The sequence below is a fragment of the Bemisia tabaci genome, chromosome 5, assembly GCF_918797505.1.
Source record: "Bemisia tabaci chromosome 5, PGI_BMITA_v3".
Lineage (NCBI taxonomy): Eukaryota > Metazoa > Arthropoda > Insecta > Hemiptera > Aleyrodidae > Bemisia > Bemisia tabaci.
In genome coordinates this window covers 8,083,602-8,100,493 of record NC_092797.1, presented here as the reverse complement: position 1 = coordinate 8,100,493, position 16,892 = coordinate 8,083,602, and the positions used below count along the sequence as shown (strand labels likewise).

The 16,892-nt window shown below is 37.7% G+C and overlaps 1 protein-coding gene across 5 annotated transcripts in view; it reads right to left on the bottom strand.

Moving 5' to 3' along the window:
- The window catches only part of LOC109034861 (uncharacterized), a 391,518-nt gene that overhangs the window by 141,373 nt on the left and 233,253 nt on the right, over positions 1-16,892 (bottom strand). For all 5 annotated transcript variants that reach the window (XM_072300241.1, XM_072300243.1, XM_072300242.1 and 2 more), the window contains 2 exons: positions 6,626-6,691; positions 17-46 (listed from right to left, as the gene is read on the bottom strand). In XM_072300241.1, coding sequence (XP_072156342.1) covers positions 17-46; positions 6,626-6,691 — 96 coding nt within the window. The remainder of the gene's footprint in view (positions 1-16; positions 47-6,625; positions 6,692-16,892) is intronic.

Sequence of the window (16,892 nt, the reverse complement as noted above, 5' to 3'; positions counted from 1 at the left end):
TTCGATCATAACTTACCAACATGCTCCAATGAGGAGAGTTCGGAATCTGAAACAAAAAAATAACATAATCAGTACATCAATAATTGTATTCAGGGTAAAATTCGATCAATCCATTTAGTGGGTATCTAATATTTATATTATACATGTATAAATGATAGATATTGCGTATAAGAAGAACAAATAATAGTTTTAACCATAAATTTTGTAAAAAAAAATTCATAACAATGTTGTTCAAAATTTGGATTCTAATTTGACGCTCGAGAAGAATAAAAGTTTTAATCATGAATTTTGTAAAAGAAAAGCTTTTAAACACAGTTGGTCAAAAATTGGATTTTAATTGGACAGTCCGGTAGAGATTTGATCTATCTAGCTAAAGAAACACATGCATTTTTAAATTAAAAAATAATCATCTCATGAATTTTATCAAACTAACATCGGATACATTTTATGGATTAACTTAATGAAATTTGGGAAAAAGCAAAAACCGAGATGGCATTGGATCGTCACGGCTCGCGTTGCGAGTTGCGACGTCTCCTGAACGATGTTAGCACCTGAAAGATCGTCGAACACAGGAATGTAATATAAATTGCCTACCCACCATCTCGAAGGAGCTTTTTGAGTGTAAGTAAATAGGATCATAAGAGCGGAGACTCAAGTCCGGAAATTCTGCCGTGTTGAGGAATAACGCCGTAAGACTACTTGAATATTGCAAAATCGATGAAACATTTATTAAGAGAAATCTTAAATGCCACAATAATACGTGTGCTGAGCAAAGTTATATGAGCGTTCGTAAGTGTAATATTCATGTAGCACTCACTAGACTCAGGTGGTTTTAAATTAACCATTCCCACTGAATTCGTACAAACTTAAATGCAATGCGTCATGTAATAACCAATTCCTAACATATTTATTAAAATTAAGATGTCGCTCATGATTAGATTTTATGAGCATTCTTCTTGTTAATAGGGCATTATGCCAATAGGCTGTGAGATAAGATATACTAGGGGACTGCACTCATCATTAAAAAGGTTATCTTCAATGTTCTGCTGATGAATAGGAAATTTTAGACCCGCCCACTGTTCTAACCACAGTGATAGAGGGTATTTTCATTGCACGTGTCTACGCTAAAGAACTTTGAGAAAATGAATAAAATTAAAAGGGACTATATGCATGTGCATGGGGTGTGCGGGGCGCATCGTTAATTTTGATACGGATAAATTTAAATCGATAAGAACTATAATTAGCCATCGTGCGATGGACCCTAAGACCCATAGGAATATGTGCATAACACGGTCCACGTCAATATGGAGATCTTTTCTTTGGATTTGAATACGTTCAATTTATGCATCTGTAGAGTTCCTAGACTGAAAATTCAACTTTAACGTCAAAATGTACCCCCTGGCACCAAGTTTCACAAAACTCGATCGAACAGGAGCCGAGAAAGCGTTTTAGGCCACACCTATCATCTTGGATTTTCGACTTTTAAAAATTAGGGTTAAAATTCAGGTTTCCCGTCAAGAAACACCACCTGGCACCGAGTTCTACATAAATTGATCGAACATGAGTCGCATATCGTAGGATCAGTAAGACTCTATACATCGGTAAATGATACTAGTCATTTTACGCACGTCAGCGCGCCTGCATTTTCGTCTGATACTGTGCAATACTTCTGTGGTGGAATAGTTGCTCAAAGCGCCTTCAACAATAGCGCGATGGCAGAAGATCACGATTACTGCTAAATCACACTCTCTATTGCGTGCGCAGTTACACACTATCTCATCACCGCCGGTGAGATAAAAAACATTCATACCTTAGTTTGCGACGTTGCAAGTTTTTTAATACACTATTTTATGCGGGTAAATCATCATAAACACTTTTAAATCTGCCGTGATTTTTCTGAGATGTTGTGAAACATATTATTTTAATGTTTCATTTAAGTCCGTTTTTATGTTTTAGTTAAAAAAGGGGGAAAAGCATAGGAGGGAACCCTCAGATGAACAAAAGCGGATCCAAAATTTAAAGGCATCGAAGTGAACGGGCCAGAAGATTTGACAAAGCGCCAAAACAAACTGACTGACAATCAGTGTTACTACCAGCGCGCTTTTTCGTTTTCCTATCTATGTTGAAAGATTAACAACTTTGATTGCATTCCTCCGAGGAAAACGAGACACAAAAAACAACAAGTGAAACAAAAAAAGGAAATAAGCACCTGTAACACAAAAAAGTTGAAGAGTGCGCCGATATCGAGGGATAAACTAGCTGAGAAGTACATCGATTTTGAAACTGGACAGAGAAATGATAGATACCCCGGTTGCACAATTTGATCGTTTCGAAGGTGACATTTATGGGCACCTCTAACATTTTTGATTTTTCAATTGTGAAATTTATTTTGAAATATGTTATTCATACATCTTCAAGACAATACGTTTCATTCAATTCTTGCATTCAAAGATCTCGCAAAACGCAAATGAGTGAGTTCCGTTCTAGCCTACAAGTTCCAAGGAATACTTCTGCGCTCACCTGTGCCTGTACACAAATCGAATACCAGAATAGCTACACGTATATCGAGAAGTATACCCATCATACTTAAGGCGCACCATAAGGCGTGACCAATATAAGATGCGATGGTTTCACAGTTCACACAAAAGGAACAATTACGAAACTGCTATGCTAGAATTTAGAAGTGGGGGTAAGTTACATCGTTTCAATGACACTTCGTACAATTACAGCTTCTCTTCGACTTCAGAATTGAAGTCTAGGTCTTGAGGTGACATAAATAAATGTTATCACTTTTAAATAACCGCACTCTCATCACACAGGTATTTGACACTGTACTTTTGTGCAGAAAGTTCGAGAACTAAATCGGATCGAATCAAACGGGGAAGAAAAGTGATGAATCGAAAAGAGCCTAAGACTGCCTAAATGATTGCTGCATCGATACGTTTAGCGTGCGAAAGCTGATTTCAGATAATCTAGATTATTGGTATTGATATTCGGAATTTCGGACATCATCGAGCATATGAAATTTATCAGATAAAAGGTTTGAATGACATTTTTTTACGTTAAATCATAGCGTTTTTTAATTGTGCATTTTAAATTGCCTGAAATAGCCACCGCCACTTCAGCAATAAAACATGACGCAAGTGAATTCAAAATTGTGCGATCTGAGGAAAATACGGAGAGAGATTACTGAAAAAACGTAACAAAAAAAAAAAAAAAAAAAAAAAAAAAAAAGCAAATCATTGGGTGCTATGGGTTTCACACCTCACAATATAATCTGGTTTTGGGGAGAAAAGATGTGGTGCAAATTCTATGAGACAGGCCAAAAACATGCTAATTTTTGGTGGAAATGATGAAACATAATTCAAGGTACGCGCTGGTAACCTTGCGTACATCGTTTTGGAAGACTTCTCAGTCTACACTGATATTGTAAATATGCGTTGAAATCGTGGTTAACAGAGCGCCTTCAAAACGCGCTGCATACAACTCTACCACCACATCAAAATGCATACTGCCTACACGATCCGTTGAAGGAAATTCATGTTTCCTTACTTACTTGCAGCTAACAGCCACGTCCGACGTTGCAATGCATAATATTCTTGATCTTGAAGGTTTCGAAATTTTTCAGGCATGTAATTTCTTTTAATTACTCGCTCAAATTTCGATCAACTTTACATTCACAAAACTGAGCAACAAAATGAACCCTGAATATTATTTTATACTGAAGTAATAATTTTCTGTGTGAGAGTGAAGGAGTGTAGTTGTAACGTAGACGATTCTGGTTTTCAATGAATTAATGCTTTAGTCAATTCACATGCAAATGATACGGAATTTCAGAAAACTCCCCAAGCAGTTCAAAAAGTACCTGCTTTGATCATCATTCCCCTCATACATATAGTATAATATGTGAATAGTAAAAGTAGCAATTTTGAAAACGACGATGAACTCAATTTCAAATTAACATTCCCAGATTGTGAACATAACTTTTAGAATGTGTCACGGCACAAAAATCTAGAAAATTGTTGGCTGCAAATGCTCTTTCAGCTCACATAGTCTCTTAGGAACAATTATGTATGATTTTGACTTTAGTTTTCTTTCAGAGTTAGCCAAATTAACAATTCTTTCTTCCTCTGTAAAATCTTTGTTGGACTATTATTGCCTTCGGATAAAAATATTTTGCACTAATATTTTATAAAAAACTTTCAAGTGGGATTTTGTTTTGCTCCTGCTCGAGAACACAGACGCAATACAAAATGTGCATATTTTCAGGACAGGCTTTGAAGATATGAAAGGAGTAAGTACCTCCTCCGCGCTAGGAAAGAACGCCGTAGGAACCCTCAGAGGTTGACGATTTTATTTTGGATGGATACCAATTCTGCCGTGCTAAGGAAAAACGCCGTATGAGCATTTAGGCGTTGCCATATTTCCTTCAATACAAAACGAATTTCCCGAAAAATTCTGAATATTTTTCCTCCAATTTTTCTGACAATTTTATTCGCAATTTAATTTCAAATATCTGAAAATTTCCCGGTAAAATAGGCACGACTTATTTCAAAAATACATGTTCTTATTTGAGGGGATTTGGCAATTCTCGAATGCTCATACAGCGTTCTTTCTTAGCACGGCAGAATTCGCCATTTAATTCCAATTATCAAGAAATTAAGAAGAAAAATATTCAAAACTTTTCTTTGAAAAAAAGGAACTATCCCGAGAAATTTGGCAGCGTTCGATTATTCATACGACGTTTTCTCTTAGCACGACGATATGGCGATGCGAGTACTTAAACACTTTCAAGCACAAGTTAACCTCGAGAAAGATACATTAGTAGAGATGGAAAAACAGGGGGAAAATAGATGCGTCAATTAGTCGCCACCGTTTAAAGTCGGAAGATTCCGTAGGTTCTCAAGCCTAAAGGAAAATGAAAGACAGGCCCCGAATAGATGATAAGGTGAATGACGGACTTGTGCGAGGAGCATGTGCCAAGCGCGAACAGGAAGAGCGTCTTATGCAATGTGAAGGGCCTTCATAGATTGACCAGTTTTATATGCTTAGGATCTAAAATACATATAAGAACGCAAGTAAAACTTTGTCCCTACATTGACTGAAATTTTTTCGCTCTACTAGGCCTCTTTCTTTGGAATCAACTAAAGCGTGTGGAAATTACACGTGAATTTCGAAACGATGCAGTCATTTTAAAATATTGGCACACCGTCAGAGGAGATAGTCAAATTTTCCGAGTTTGTGTCTCGTTTTTATTCTTTCATCATTACTAGAAGCTCTCTGACCCCCTAAATTTCCCCCTCTGGCCACGATTTGTTCTACCGTTCTACTGGACCGATTTCGATGAATTTGGTGGCTATCATAACAGGTGATATCGTCCCTCTATGAGCCCATTGTTTTTAGATTTCGGAATATGATCCAGAACAATGCCATTATTCATCGTTTACGTGTTGCAGTGCGAACTGTAATTCTAACTATCACAAATTTAAACATACACAACATACGCATCAAAAGTTGCAGTCAAAAAAGTCAAAGAGCAATATGATAATATGGTCATTTCTCAGTCCTTGAAGTGTTAACGACTGTGAACTTTTGAGCCAAAATTCCGTTGAGGGGGCTCATTTTTCCGGCTGATTCAGATTTTCCCCAAATCGTAGTTTTCCAGACTATGAACGTAAGTACATCTCACGGTTGAAACAGTGGCTCAAACAATTAAATTTTTCACAAGAATATGGCTGTGCTATTTCTGTCGAATTGTTTTATTTTTTATTTTTGCTTGCAGTTGGAAGAAAAATCAAAAAAATATATAGTTGGGAGTTACCGACACTTTTCTTGGAAAAATAGAATTTGGGAATGGAAACTTCGCAGATCTGATACAAAGTTACATTCCAAAAACGATAGCTTGACACAGTCCGAGTGCAAGCTGATCGGCAGTCAGCATTCCAAATGATGAGAGGCTGAGGGAGTTTGGCTGCTCAATCTCTTTTAAGTCGGTTGCATAACCTGTTGAGTTCGCGTGCCTTCATTTGCAAGAGAAAATGGCACACGTCTTTTTCGTGGGCCACTAAATTTTCCCTGTTATGTCAGGTGCTTTGAGTGGAGTCCTTGAACTTTGATGACTTTACGAGCACCAAAATCGTCTACTTTTATGATGAATGCGATTGCCTTTTTTCGTTACTTGATGGAGTAACCTACAAACCGTTCATTGTACTCTCCGAATTAGCCAAACTGGCACAAACTTCAGTACTTTGCACCTACGTCTAATTTCACGCGCTGATTGGCTAGCTAAAAATAAAACATGAACCTTGTTTGCAGTTCTTAAATTTGCTCATCAATCAAAGCCTCGAAGATTGATCTTGGAGATAATTAATTGGTATAATAAAAAATAATTTTTAAAAAAAACAACAATTTGTAAGCTTTAATAGTAATTTTTGACATATTTTATAAAATTTCATTAATAATTGAATTGATTTTCACCAGAGGCTTTCTGGAGCACAGCCCAGTCATCAGACGCTTGGGACCGATTTTACCGCTTGGCGCGGCGAGCGTTATGCTTTATGCGTTACGCGTTATTCTTATGATTTTATATTATAGAGTAGGATATACCAGTCTTTAGGTTACTCACCGGTGGTTCCATTAAGGATGTCTTGAATGATCTGGTCATTACTGTCGCCCGTGCTACCGGACATAACTGAAACACAAGAGAGGAACGAAAGATTATAACGGGGCAAAGAAAGTTCGATGAGAATAAATCGATGGTATAGGCTAATCGACTTAATATATGGCCAAGAAATCCAATTGTCTAAACCTGAAATAATAATCAGACCACTAGAGTCATATTCATACTCAGCTCCTTGAACAGCTTCATTTCTGAAGATGCCGCATTTGAATCAGTTGATTTTAAAATGGAATGGGTCCATTCCTCGATGAGTCTTAGGTAGAATCTCTCTTAATGCAAGCCAAGGCTCATGCAAAAACGGACTTGTTCCTTTTTGAAAACAACTGATTCATTCGATTCATTATCTTGTGATTACGGGAAGCTTAAGGAAGCCCTGAAAAGAGCATAATAAAAAGGAAAATTTTTACAAGAGTAAAAATTCAGCAGTATAACTCTGGAAATGGATCCTTGAAAGAGATTACCATGATTTGCCACTACAGAAGATACAAGATGCAGGAAAAATGCAATATTTTTTACATACTGTGAGGGTGAGGTGGGTTTCAGCCTACCTTAAAATTTACAAAGCTCGTAATGTTTTACTTCGTTCTTTGTATTATTTGTACTGGTAGATAATTGAAATCTCTCTCGAGGACCCACTTCCAAATGTATTCCTAAATTATTTGACTCGAGGTTGGATGCTATTTTGAGGGCTTTTATAAACCTCCCTTGATCAGAATGCATTGGGGGAAAAAACGCATTGGATCTAGAGTCCAGATTCTTGAAAACATTGAAAAGAAAAAATACTCTTGATTCAATCAGATTTACGCTTAAATCAAAAGGAAATCCGCTCAAATTAAGGGCTTGGTTTTTGATTTAAGCTTAAATCTGATTGAATCAAGAGTATTTTTTCTTGTCAATGTTTTTAAGAGTCTGGACTCTAGATCCAATGTGTTTTTTTTCCAGTAAGGAAACCAACTGGAGCCTCTTGAGGAAAGGAGCTGTTCAAGACACGACTAAAAAAACGACACTTAACCACTTTGCAAATGCCATGCATATTCTTGGTTCTGGCGAAGATGTAGTCGTACTTAGTTTCGTGTTTTCCTAGATTGCGTAATGATTTTACGTAGCTCTAAGCAGTAATCAATGCCACACTCGATCACTGGTAGATTCTTTATTTTGACAGTCATATGTTGTATTTTGATCAAATAAAACCTTCCGAGATCAATTCATACGGACTCGAATTCCGTATTTGGTCTTGGATGAGACTGCGAAAAACTATTATTATAACTATGCAGCAATTAGGCGGTGATGTCAAAAACATCATTCAAGATGGAACCATATTTAGTAAAAAAAATAAATAAATAAAAAAAAAATCAAAGTTCGACAAAGTTTTGCAACTTTTCTAACAGTTTTACACGCGGGCATGCAATATTTAGTATTATATGAAATTGATCTTCGCGGAAAAAAGTGAGCTTTGTCATACATTTATCCTCTTAGATATCGCTTCACACGTTTAACCTTGTCCTTGGGAAAAATCTAGGTCGCGACATAATCCATCCCTGTTATGCAAAATTGGAGAATTTACAATCCTCACTATATGGATTGAAATCTGATCAAATTTGCTCCACACTCGAATTTTCATTATTTTTCACCGCCAATTCTGAGACACTTGACATCCATCAAAACGACTGCATTCTTGCGTAATCACTTGATGGGGCCCCTTTAAATTCGCATTCGTACGAAAGAGTAAACGAAGATAAAGAGAAGAGACGATTCGACTAAAGAGCCACTAAGTGGCATTAGTTATACAACAATGAGAAACGAGCATTGTCTTCTATTTCGATGACCTTACAAGAAAATAGTTTCCCACCTGTCATCTTTCTTGTTTTAATCCAACCGGATGGTGCCACTTCCCAGTGTAATCGGAAGACGATTGACACCTGAGGTGGCGCTCGGTACTAGTACATTTAACGTGGGAAGAAGGAAGTAAAGAAGTGGGTGGAACATGGGAGTTAAAATACGATAAAAAATATGAGTATTAAAGACGAGTTGTTAGTTTCATAATTATTTCCGACGTTTTATTCCATTTGTAGTTTTTTCATGAAAATTAAGAAATCTGAAAAAAAATAGTGAAAGGCTATGAGGTTCAGTTAAATTTGTTTCGTTCTAATAAATGCTACATTCCTAAAATTCGCACGTATTAATGCAACAATTTAATGAAATAAAAATGTCATTCAGAGTGGGAGTTTCATCTTCTTCCCCCCCCCCCCAAAAAAAAAAAACAAAAAAACAAAAAAAAAAAAAACACCTGTCTAATATATAGGATTAAAATTATTTGTACTATGTTTTACAAACTCCTCATATCGGTAGATTGTTTCTTTTTGCTATACAGTGTCTACTTATGAGTGATTTTGAAGCAAAGCGTAAGTCGTGGTCTACGACTCCCAAAAGTACTTTCTTCAATCGTTACGTCTTGCGTGATATTTGGATTATGTTTATATTTTCCCACCCGATTTTGAATAGAAATATGATCAGAAGAGTTGGAGCAGCAAGGATGAATGGAAAATAAAACCTGAAAATTGCTTTTGTAATTAAAATTACGCAGACAGTAACTCTTAACTGGCGTGTCATCGTTTTGCCTCGCACAATTTGTCCACCTACCACAAATGGACGTATTTACGCGAAAAGGGACTAAAATATATATGGTTTCCATACAGCATAATTCGTTTTAGCACTAACACACCCAAATGTGACTTTCGGTCACTGACTTGAACTGGGCTGAATAATCACACATTCAGCAAAATTTACGTGTAGAGGGTTAAAATCGTGTTTTCATATTTTCCAATCTCATCAAACACGATTGTTGAATGAATAAGTGAGGAAGGACGTAGGAGTAAACTCAAAGAAATCGATACTGACAATGAGAAAATATGAACTATGCTCAATATACAAATGCATATTTAGAAAAATCTCTCATTCACGTTGTGCATGCTGCTTTACTAAGAAAAAACGCCTGATGAGCCTTCAGGCGTTGCCAAATTTCCTTTGATAAAATATAATTTTTAGAGAAACTTGCATAAATTTTTCTCAAAATTTTTAAGAGATGTTCATCCGGAATTCAATCTAAAACATCTGCAAATAGAGGAAAAATATTCATAAATCTCCTTGAAAAAATGAAAATTTTACAGGTGGAAATTTGGCAACAAACGGATGTTCACACCAGTGGCGTGGCGTGTTTTGCGATACATCGACTGATCCGCCATTTAAACCTACGGAAAAGGGTCGATAAGCAGGGTGTTTGCAACGAACACCTCACTGATCGATTCTTTACCATAGCATTAAAAGGGTAAATAAGGATAATCGATCATTCACGCCTCACCACTGGTTCATACGCCGTTTTTTCCTTATCACAGTAGGATGGAACCTGATCAATGACCAATGTAGGCTCTGATTTCAATCATTGCAGGAGCTTCGCGTACAGATTGCATAATCCTGGCGTGTATGAAACGAATTAAGAGATCAGTTAAGATTGCTCTATACAATGATCCACGCTTGCATAACCTGTAAGTTGCCAAAGATTGTGCGGACTGATTCTCCGTCGCCTTTTTTTCTGTCTTCTTCGAATGGGATTTAGTGGCAATGAAAGACAGCTGCCTCCCTGTCACTTCATAGCTGAATGGGATGCGTTGCTTCCTTAGATTGATATTCTGCACAATTGAAGCGGCCCCTACGAGGTCAAACAACTGGCGACATTGATTTAATTGAAGCTGATTGTCCTCTCCAGCTCATAGTGCACATCCAGAATCGATAAAACCAATATTTTGTATTAGACTTGTCTCAATGAGACTGAACAATGTAATTTGCGCACGCGTATACACTTTCAGACTGATTGCACTGTTCTACCAAAAAATGAAATAAAGGTATAAAAAAGTATATTTAATTCCAATAGAAATATAATCGATCTAGGAAAAACAACTTGCTCAAAAAACACTGACAGTCTCACATGAATTTACAAACTCTGAGTTCCCCCCCCCCCTTTTTTCTTCTTTTTTTTTGTGTGTGTGTCGCACTTGGTGGTTTTAAAATTTGGTCGCGTTTATTTTCATTTTTTACCTATTTATCGGAACAAAGCTTTCATCAATATAAGAAAATTTGATGGGTCCGTGGCCTCAGTGGTTGGGTAAATTGCAATAATCATCTTTCAGCAAAAAGTAAAAAGCCTTAAACTTGCAAAAAAGACCATCAGAGGAGCTTTCATGGTTTACTTTTCTATGCCGCTCGTTTAAGTCTCCAAACTTAGGAAGAGACCTTATGACCTGTATGGGCGAAAAAGAAGCAATTTTTTGGGCTTATCTGGCAACAACGTAGCTGCAATTAATCATTTCGTCGCCTCCTGACTCCTGTACACGAGGACGTAACTAAATTTTGCGATGAACCGTACGCTCCATGAAACTCGATGTTTTCCGAACATCATTTCTAAGTGTTATCTCTATCGAATGATCCTGATCGACAAAACCCTCGAGGAAATTTCATTCGGACGCCACTGAATAAGAAAGGTTGGTGAGTATTTAAGTTCGGAATTCCGAATAAAAACTCATCTTTTATGACATAAAAGAAGGTCATGTGAGGTTTTAAAAAATCTCAATGTATGTATAGTAGATACCTGTGCTGTATGAATGTCATTTATCCATCAAAATAGGTCACTTATCTAACTATCATGGTTAGAAACTCTCTTGTGGGCCAATTATTGAAATTGATAGACAAAGCGATAGACAAAGAAGACCTAGGGAGTATGGAGCGATCCTAGTGGTTGAAATGAGGGGCTCTTACGTAGACGGAGGGAGAAAATTATAGGAGCTATAGGGTCTCTCGTGGGTTGCCGTCAGTTGGTCTATTGCCCACCTCCTATGTCCATTGTAACCACCGTTTCCACCAATGGGATCCCTTCATGTCTATTTAGCCTTCTTTGTCTACAGCTTTGTCTATCAATTTCAATAATCAGCCCGCTGTAGATACTGCCACGCGTTTGAAACAAAGCTGTGCACTTGCCGCAAGGATAAACTTTTGATACATTCACAGTTGAAGAAAAAAATCAGAGAATAACAGAGGGACTAGAGAAAAAAACAGAAAAATTGTATCGATGCCAAAAGAAGAAGCTCCTCAAAGGTTCATTTGTAATCATGAGTGTCCGGAGTCTGTTAGGTTAACTCAATCCCAGATGTATAGAATACGGATTTACAAATAAAACAAAAGTGAGAATTTATTTCCTCAGATTGATTTAACCTGACGCAATGTCAAACACGTCTGCCTTGACACAATACTGGGAAAAACCGAGGAAAAACTACCGATAAGAAAGTTATACTATTTTCAAACCATGAAGTTTTACGACGCAAAAGGAGATGGTTTAAGGGATGTTCTTTCAAAAGTAGATGGGATATTAGGGTGGCCCAAATTTGGCAGTGTCGGAAGTTTTTTGGTCTTACCCCCTAGAACTGATCCATTTGATCAAAAACACTCGCTGCCAAGTTTTAGCCGAATTGGATAATATTAACCCGTGCCGACAGAGCCATCTTTTTTATATAGGATTTTACATTGAAAAACACTTTCTTCAGAAAAATCCATTTTTTGCTTCGGTGTATTACATTTGTTGCAAAAAAAGCTCATTTAGAACTTTTGCTTTTTCATTTTACCGGCAACTGATCGATTAATCATGCATTTAAATGTTACTTTTAAACCACTTCTTTAGTTCTTCAGTATTACATTAGTTGCAAAAAAAGTTCATTTAGAACTTTTGCTTTTTCATTTTACCGGCAACTGATAAATTAATCATGGATTTTGTGCTAGTATTGACCGTTGAAATCGGTTCTCGTATTCCAGACATCGTTAAGTTCTCCGGGGCGTATTTTCGCACCATCAACTGCGGAGCGACGTCTTTTAATTTAAATGAAGCGAGCACGCGAATCCCGACGGGCTGATTGACTTGCAGCATTTAAACCCCGTCTCAAGGTGAGGAACCGTGATAATTCCATAACGATCCAAGAACCAAGTCGCACGGGTCAAAGACAAGACGCATAGAAGCATCTCGTTAATTGTCGATCCACGGTTCATCAAGAAACAGCCACCCAGTGTTTTTCGTCTTTGAAACAGGGCGCGAAGACAAAAGCTGTTTTCGCACAAAAATGTGAAATCTACGCTAGATACGAAGTTGCAAAATTAAAGGGGGAAATCGAGTGATTGAGTAGTTTTTTTGAATAAACACGTATTACCTTTATAATGCGAATAATATTGTGCATACTCAAGCATTAATCCTTGAGTACCTATGTACGGGAGAGTATTGCCATCTCTGTGCCGCTCTCTGATTGGTTCATCAGTTTTAGGCTATCATGGAGCTCCAAAGTTGGCCCAATGTGAACAAACCCGACCCAGAGGAACACGTATTATCGGCTGAGAAATTAGTGATGATCGCACTCAAAGGTTAATTGTCGGCAAAAATATTCATCAAAGTTCGATCCCGAATTCCGATTCAATTCCGAAGTTGGATAAAAAAAGGTTTATCACATCCAAAATCACGTCTAGAACTTTGTAGAACTTTGTCACCATCTTGTTTGTTTACATGGGGCCAAACTAGGAGCAGAGGGGCTGGGGTTTGTTTACATTGGGCCAACTTTGGGGCTCCATGATAGCCGACCAATCAGAGAGCAGCACACTTTTTCTGTAGTAGGATTGAGCTGGCAATGCTCTTCCGTATACAGGTACTCTAGGAATTAATCCTGGGGTCGAAATGAGACTGAATTTATAGCTTAAAATGGGAACTTTGACCCAAGGAATCGAGTAATTAGGTAGTTCTTTTGATACCTACGTGTACCCTTTGCAATTCTGCTCATGTTGTGCATTTTGATGCATTGTTCATGGGGCCAAAATGAAACTGAATCTATAGCATGAATGCACCTTTAATTCTTTGTAGAAACAATATAACAGGTTGCAGTGCCACTCAACTTTTAACTTGATGTATCCTTGGCAGCTGACTATCTTGAAAGCTGCGTTAGTTTGAAATTGTCTCCTGCAAAAGTCCTCTATACTTTACTGATTTTTTTATGAGGGGGAAAAAAAGCTGGTGTGTTTATCCGGATTTTTGCAAATTACGCACGGCATTCCACAATTTGAGCAGCACCGCAAAGCTGATGATTGATTTCTATAAAGAAATAGCTGAATTTCAAACATCGATATGCTGGCAGCCTGGATAGAGCAATCAGGCAACCAGGAGCGAGCGACGCTACACGCAAATAACGAGGCAGAGAAACGGTAACTCATGCTAAATGAATTTTAAACAGGTAAATACACGCGAATAATGACAAAAAACCTGGTGGACAATGAAACAGCTATAGGCATCACGCGAGAGACATTTTGTGCCTGCAGAGTGCTAGGCGCTGTTTCCTTATAAATAGAGCAAATATCTGAACGGAAAATGAGACGTCATAATAGTATGTGCATTGGCAGTAATTTTTCAAGGATGGTCATGCAATGCCCAGCACACCGACGATTTAAATATGCAACTCTACCACACCATCACTCGGATTTTGTTTAATGAATTTTCCTTCGAAATTAAATCACCAGGAATCGAAATTTGTGTTATCGCTTAGCGTGGGTCACGGCCGGTTTTCTAGCCACCTGGCTGAGCTTGTTAAAAACTTAGAGAACGGGAAAACTAGGCTATTTTCTTGTCGACCCATATGTGTTATTAATCATGCGTTATTCGTATACAATATCTTTCTGTTAGACTATAGCCGTTCACGAGAGGAGGAAACCGCAGTTAGCAACAACTCAAAATTATGGATTTATCGGTACGCAAGAGCAGAAAAGTATATATTGCAAACGTTTTGGAAGAAAAAAAGCTTAAAATAATAAACTAAACAGAAGTTATGGCGATTTGGGTTTTTCAATTTTAAGTAATATTGTCTCAAGAAATATTCATTGAACATTTTAAAGTTAACATGTTCAAGACATATAGTTGCCGTACTGTAGTATAAATTGAGATCCTTCATTAGTGCAAATTTAACAAACCGCTTGAAAGCTACTTACCAGGTCATCCGACAGTGAGTCGAGTCCTATCGGAGCACAACATCTGATTTTTGAACTCTACTCCAAAAATATCGCTCTCTTGTAATAAATTACTTCCACGGACTAAGGCTCCTTTTCCCGAGGGAAGGGGAGGGGTGTCATAATTTGATAGCGTTTTCCTATCGAGTGATATATGGTAAATTCCCGTTGTCGAAAGTTCATTTCATACTATTACAACTGAAAAGCGACATCGGCTAAATCACAGTGGCAAAGCGTGACTGATCGATTATCGATATTTTCCCATTTGCGGCTATGGCAAGGAATCGATTATTAAGCAGTTCGTTGCGAACACCTTGTCTATCTAATCGATCCTTTTCCATAGGTTTAAATGGTAGAACATTTGATGAGTCGCAAAGCACGCTACGCCACTGCTACATCATTATTTCACCGTCTTCAACCATACTTGGCTAGAGAGGCACACACGGAAAGCGAAGCGCATATATCTGCACCTCCTTGTCTTCGAAAATCTGTAATTTTCCGACGAGTTTTTTCTTCTAACTATTGCTCGCTTCCTCTCTTAATCACGCACTTGTAAGACCGCTGACGGATGGCTTTTCCTTGCCGATGTTCTTCGCTGATTATGCAACACAAAGAGCCCCCTAATTGTTCGTTTAGACCGCTGCAATTTAAAATCCACAATAAAACATTCTGCTCCTGCCAAATAATTAATAATCAGCAGCGGCAATGACATTATGGGTCCCATTTCCTTTGGATTTCCCAGGAATTTGAATTCACAGATAAAATCAGAGAAAGAGGAGTACAGAATTTTTCCGTCACATTTTGTGAGTATAATGGTCACAAAAAGGAGAATTCTGTGTGGACACCAAATGGGCACTGCTTTTCTTAATAAAATAAGTGTTACTTTTTAAGTTGTAAGCAGTAAAATCATCTATGCAAACAAGCGCACTAAAAGGGGTAAGCATGACATGATAAGAATTAAAAATGGGTAGAGGAAGGATAAAATACACAAATCCTAAATAGTGACGTTTCGAGTCTTCACAAAAAAATAAATAAAAATAAACACATAATGGAATGGACAAACAAGACGAAAAACGGACGTTTCAGGGTTATTACAATTGCTACGGGATCTTTGTCGATCGCTTTGTCTATCAACTTCAATAATCAGCCCGCACTTCGAATCTCGACAAGTCCCAGACACTTGCACGTGGGTGTAGCCTGTTGCCACAAGGCGCGCGAAAGGTAGATCAAGGGAAAAGACGCGAGTTGGTCACGGCGCAGAGATACAACTATTCGTACTTGATGGATGTCCGTATTGCGTCAGCAAAATTGAAGGCGCGATGGCGTGAGGCGTGATCTCGCACTACTTCGCTTCATGCTGTGAAAGAGGTGTCGTTCAGATTCGTTAGAAAAGTTGAGACCAGAGTACGGTTCTCCTGATGTGTGTAGTTTTCATTGTGTGTAAGTTTTTTTGGGTTGAATTTTTCAGGCTATTTTTGTGTGCTCTTTTCGTCGTCTCCCGCACGAAGGAACGTAACTCCAATCCAAGGTTGCCAAATTGACTCCAACAATTAATTTATTTTACAAAAATGTAAGTGTGCAATTTATATCCAAATTTGTCTGATTTTTGCATGAAATCGGAAGAAAAATCAGTGAAATTTTCAGTTAGAAATGCCCAATACTTTTCTGGTTAAAATGCAATTTACGAAAGGAAATTTGGCAACATTGAAATGTAGTTACGTTCTTTCGTGAGGAGAACGACGTTTTGTCATTAATCATGAGTGCTTGACCAGAAAACATATAGAGCTAGATTCAAAATCGTCTATGAACTCTAACATAATATACTGTAAGGCAAGATGCATGGACAATACAAGACACAAATTCTCAAAATGTGGGCTGATTATTGAAGTTGATAGACAAAGCGATAGACAAAGAAAACGAAGGGAAGATGGAGCGATTTTATTGGTTTAAACGTGCGGTTCGTGAGGACTGAGGGGGAAAATGACGGATTAACTAGAGTGTACCTCGTGGGTTGCCGTTCGTTAGTAGATTTATTAGCTCATTTGTCCATTGGAAACACCCGCTTCTACCAATAGGATCGCTCCATTTTTCTTTTGTCTCCTTAATTTATCGCTGAGTCTATGTTCCAGTATCACCG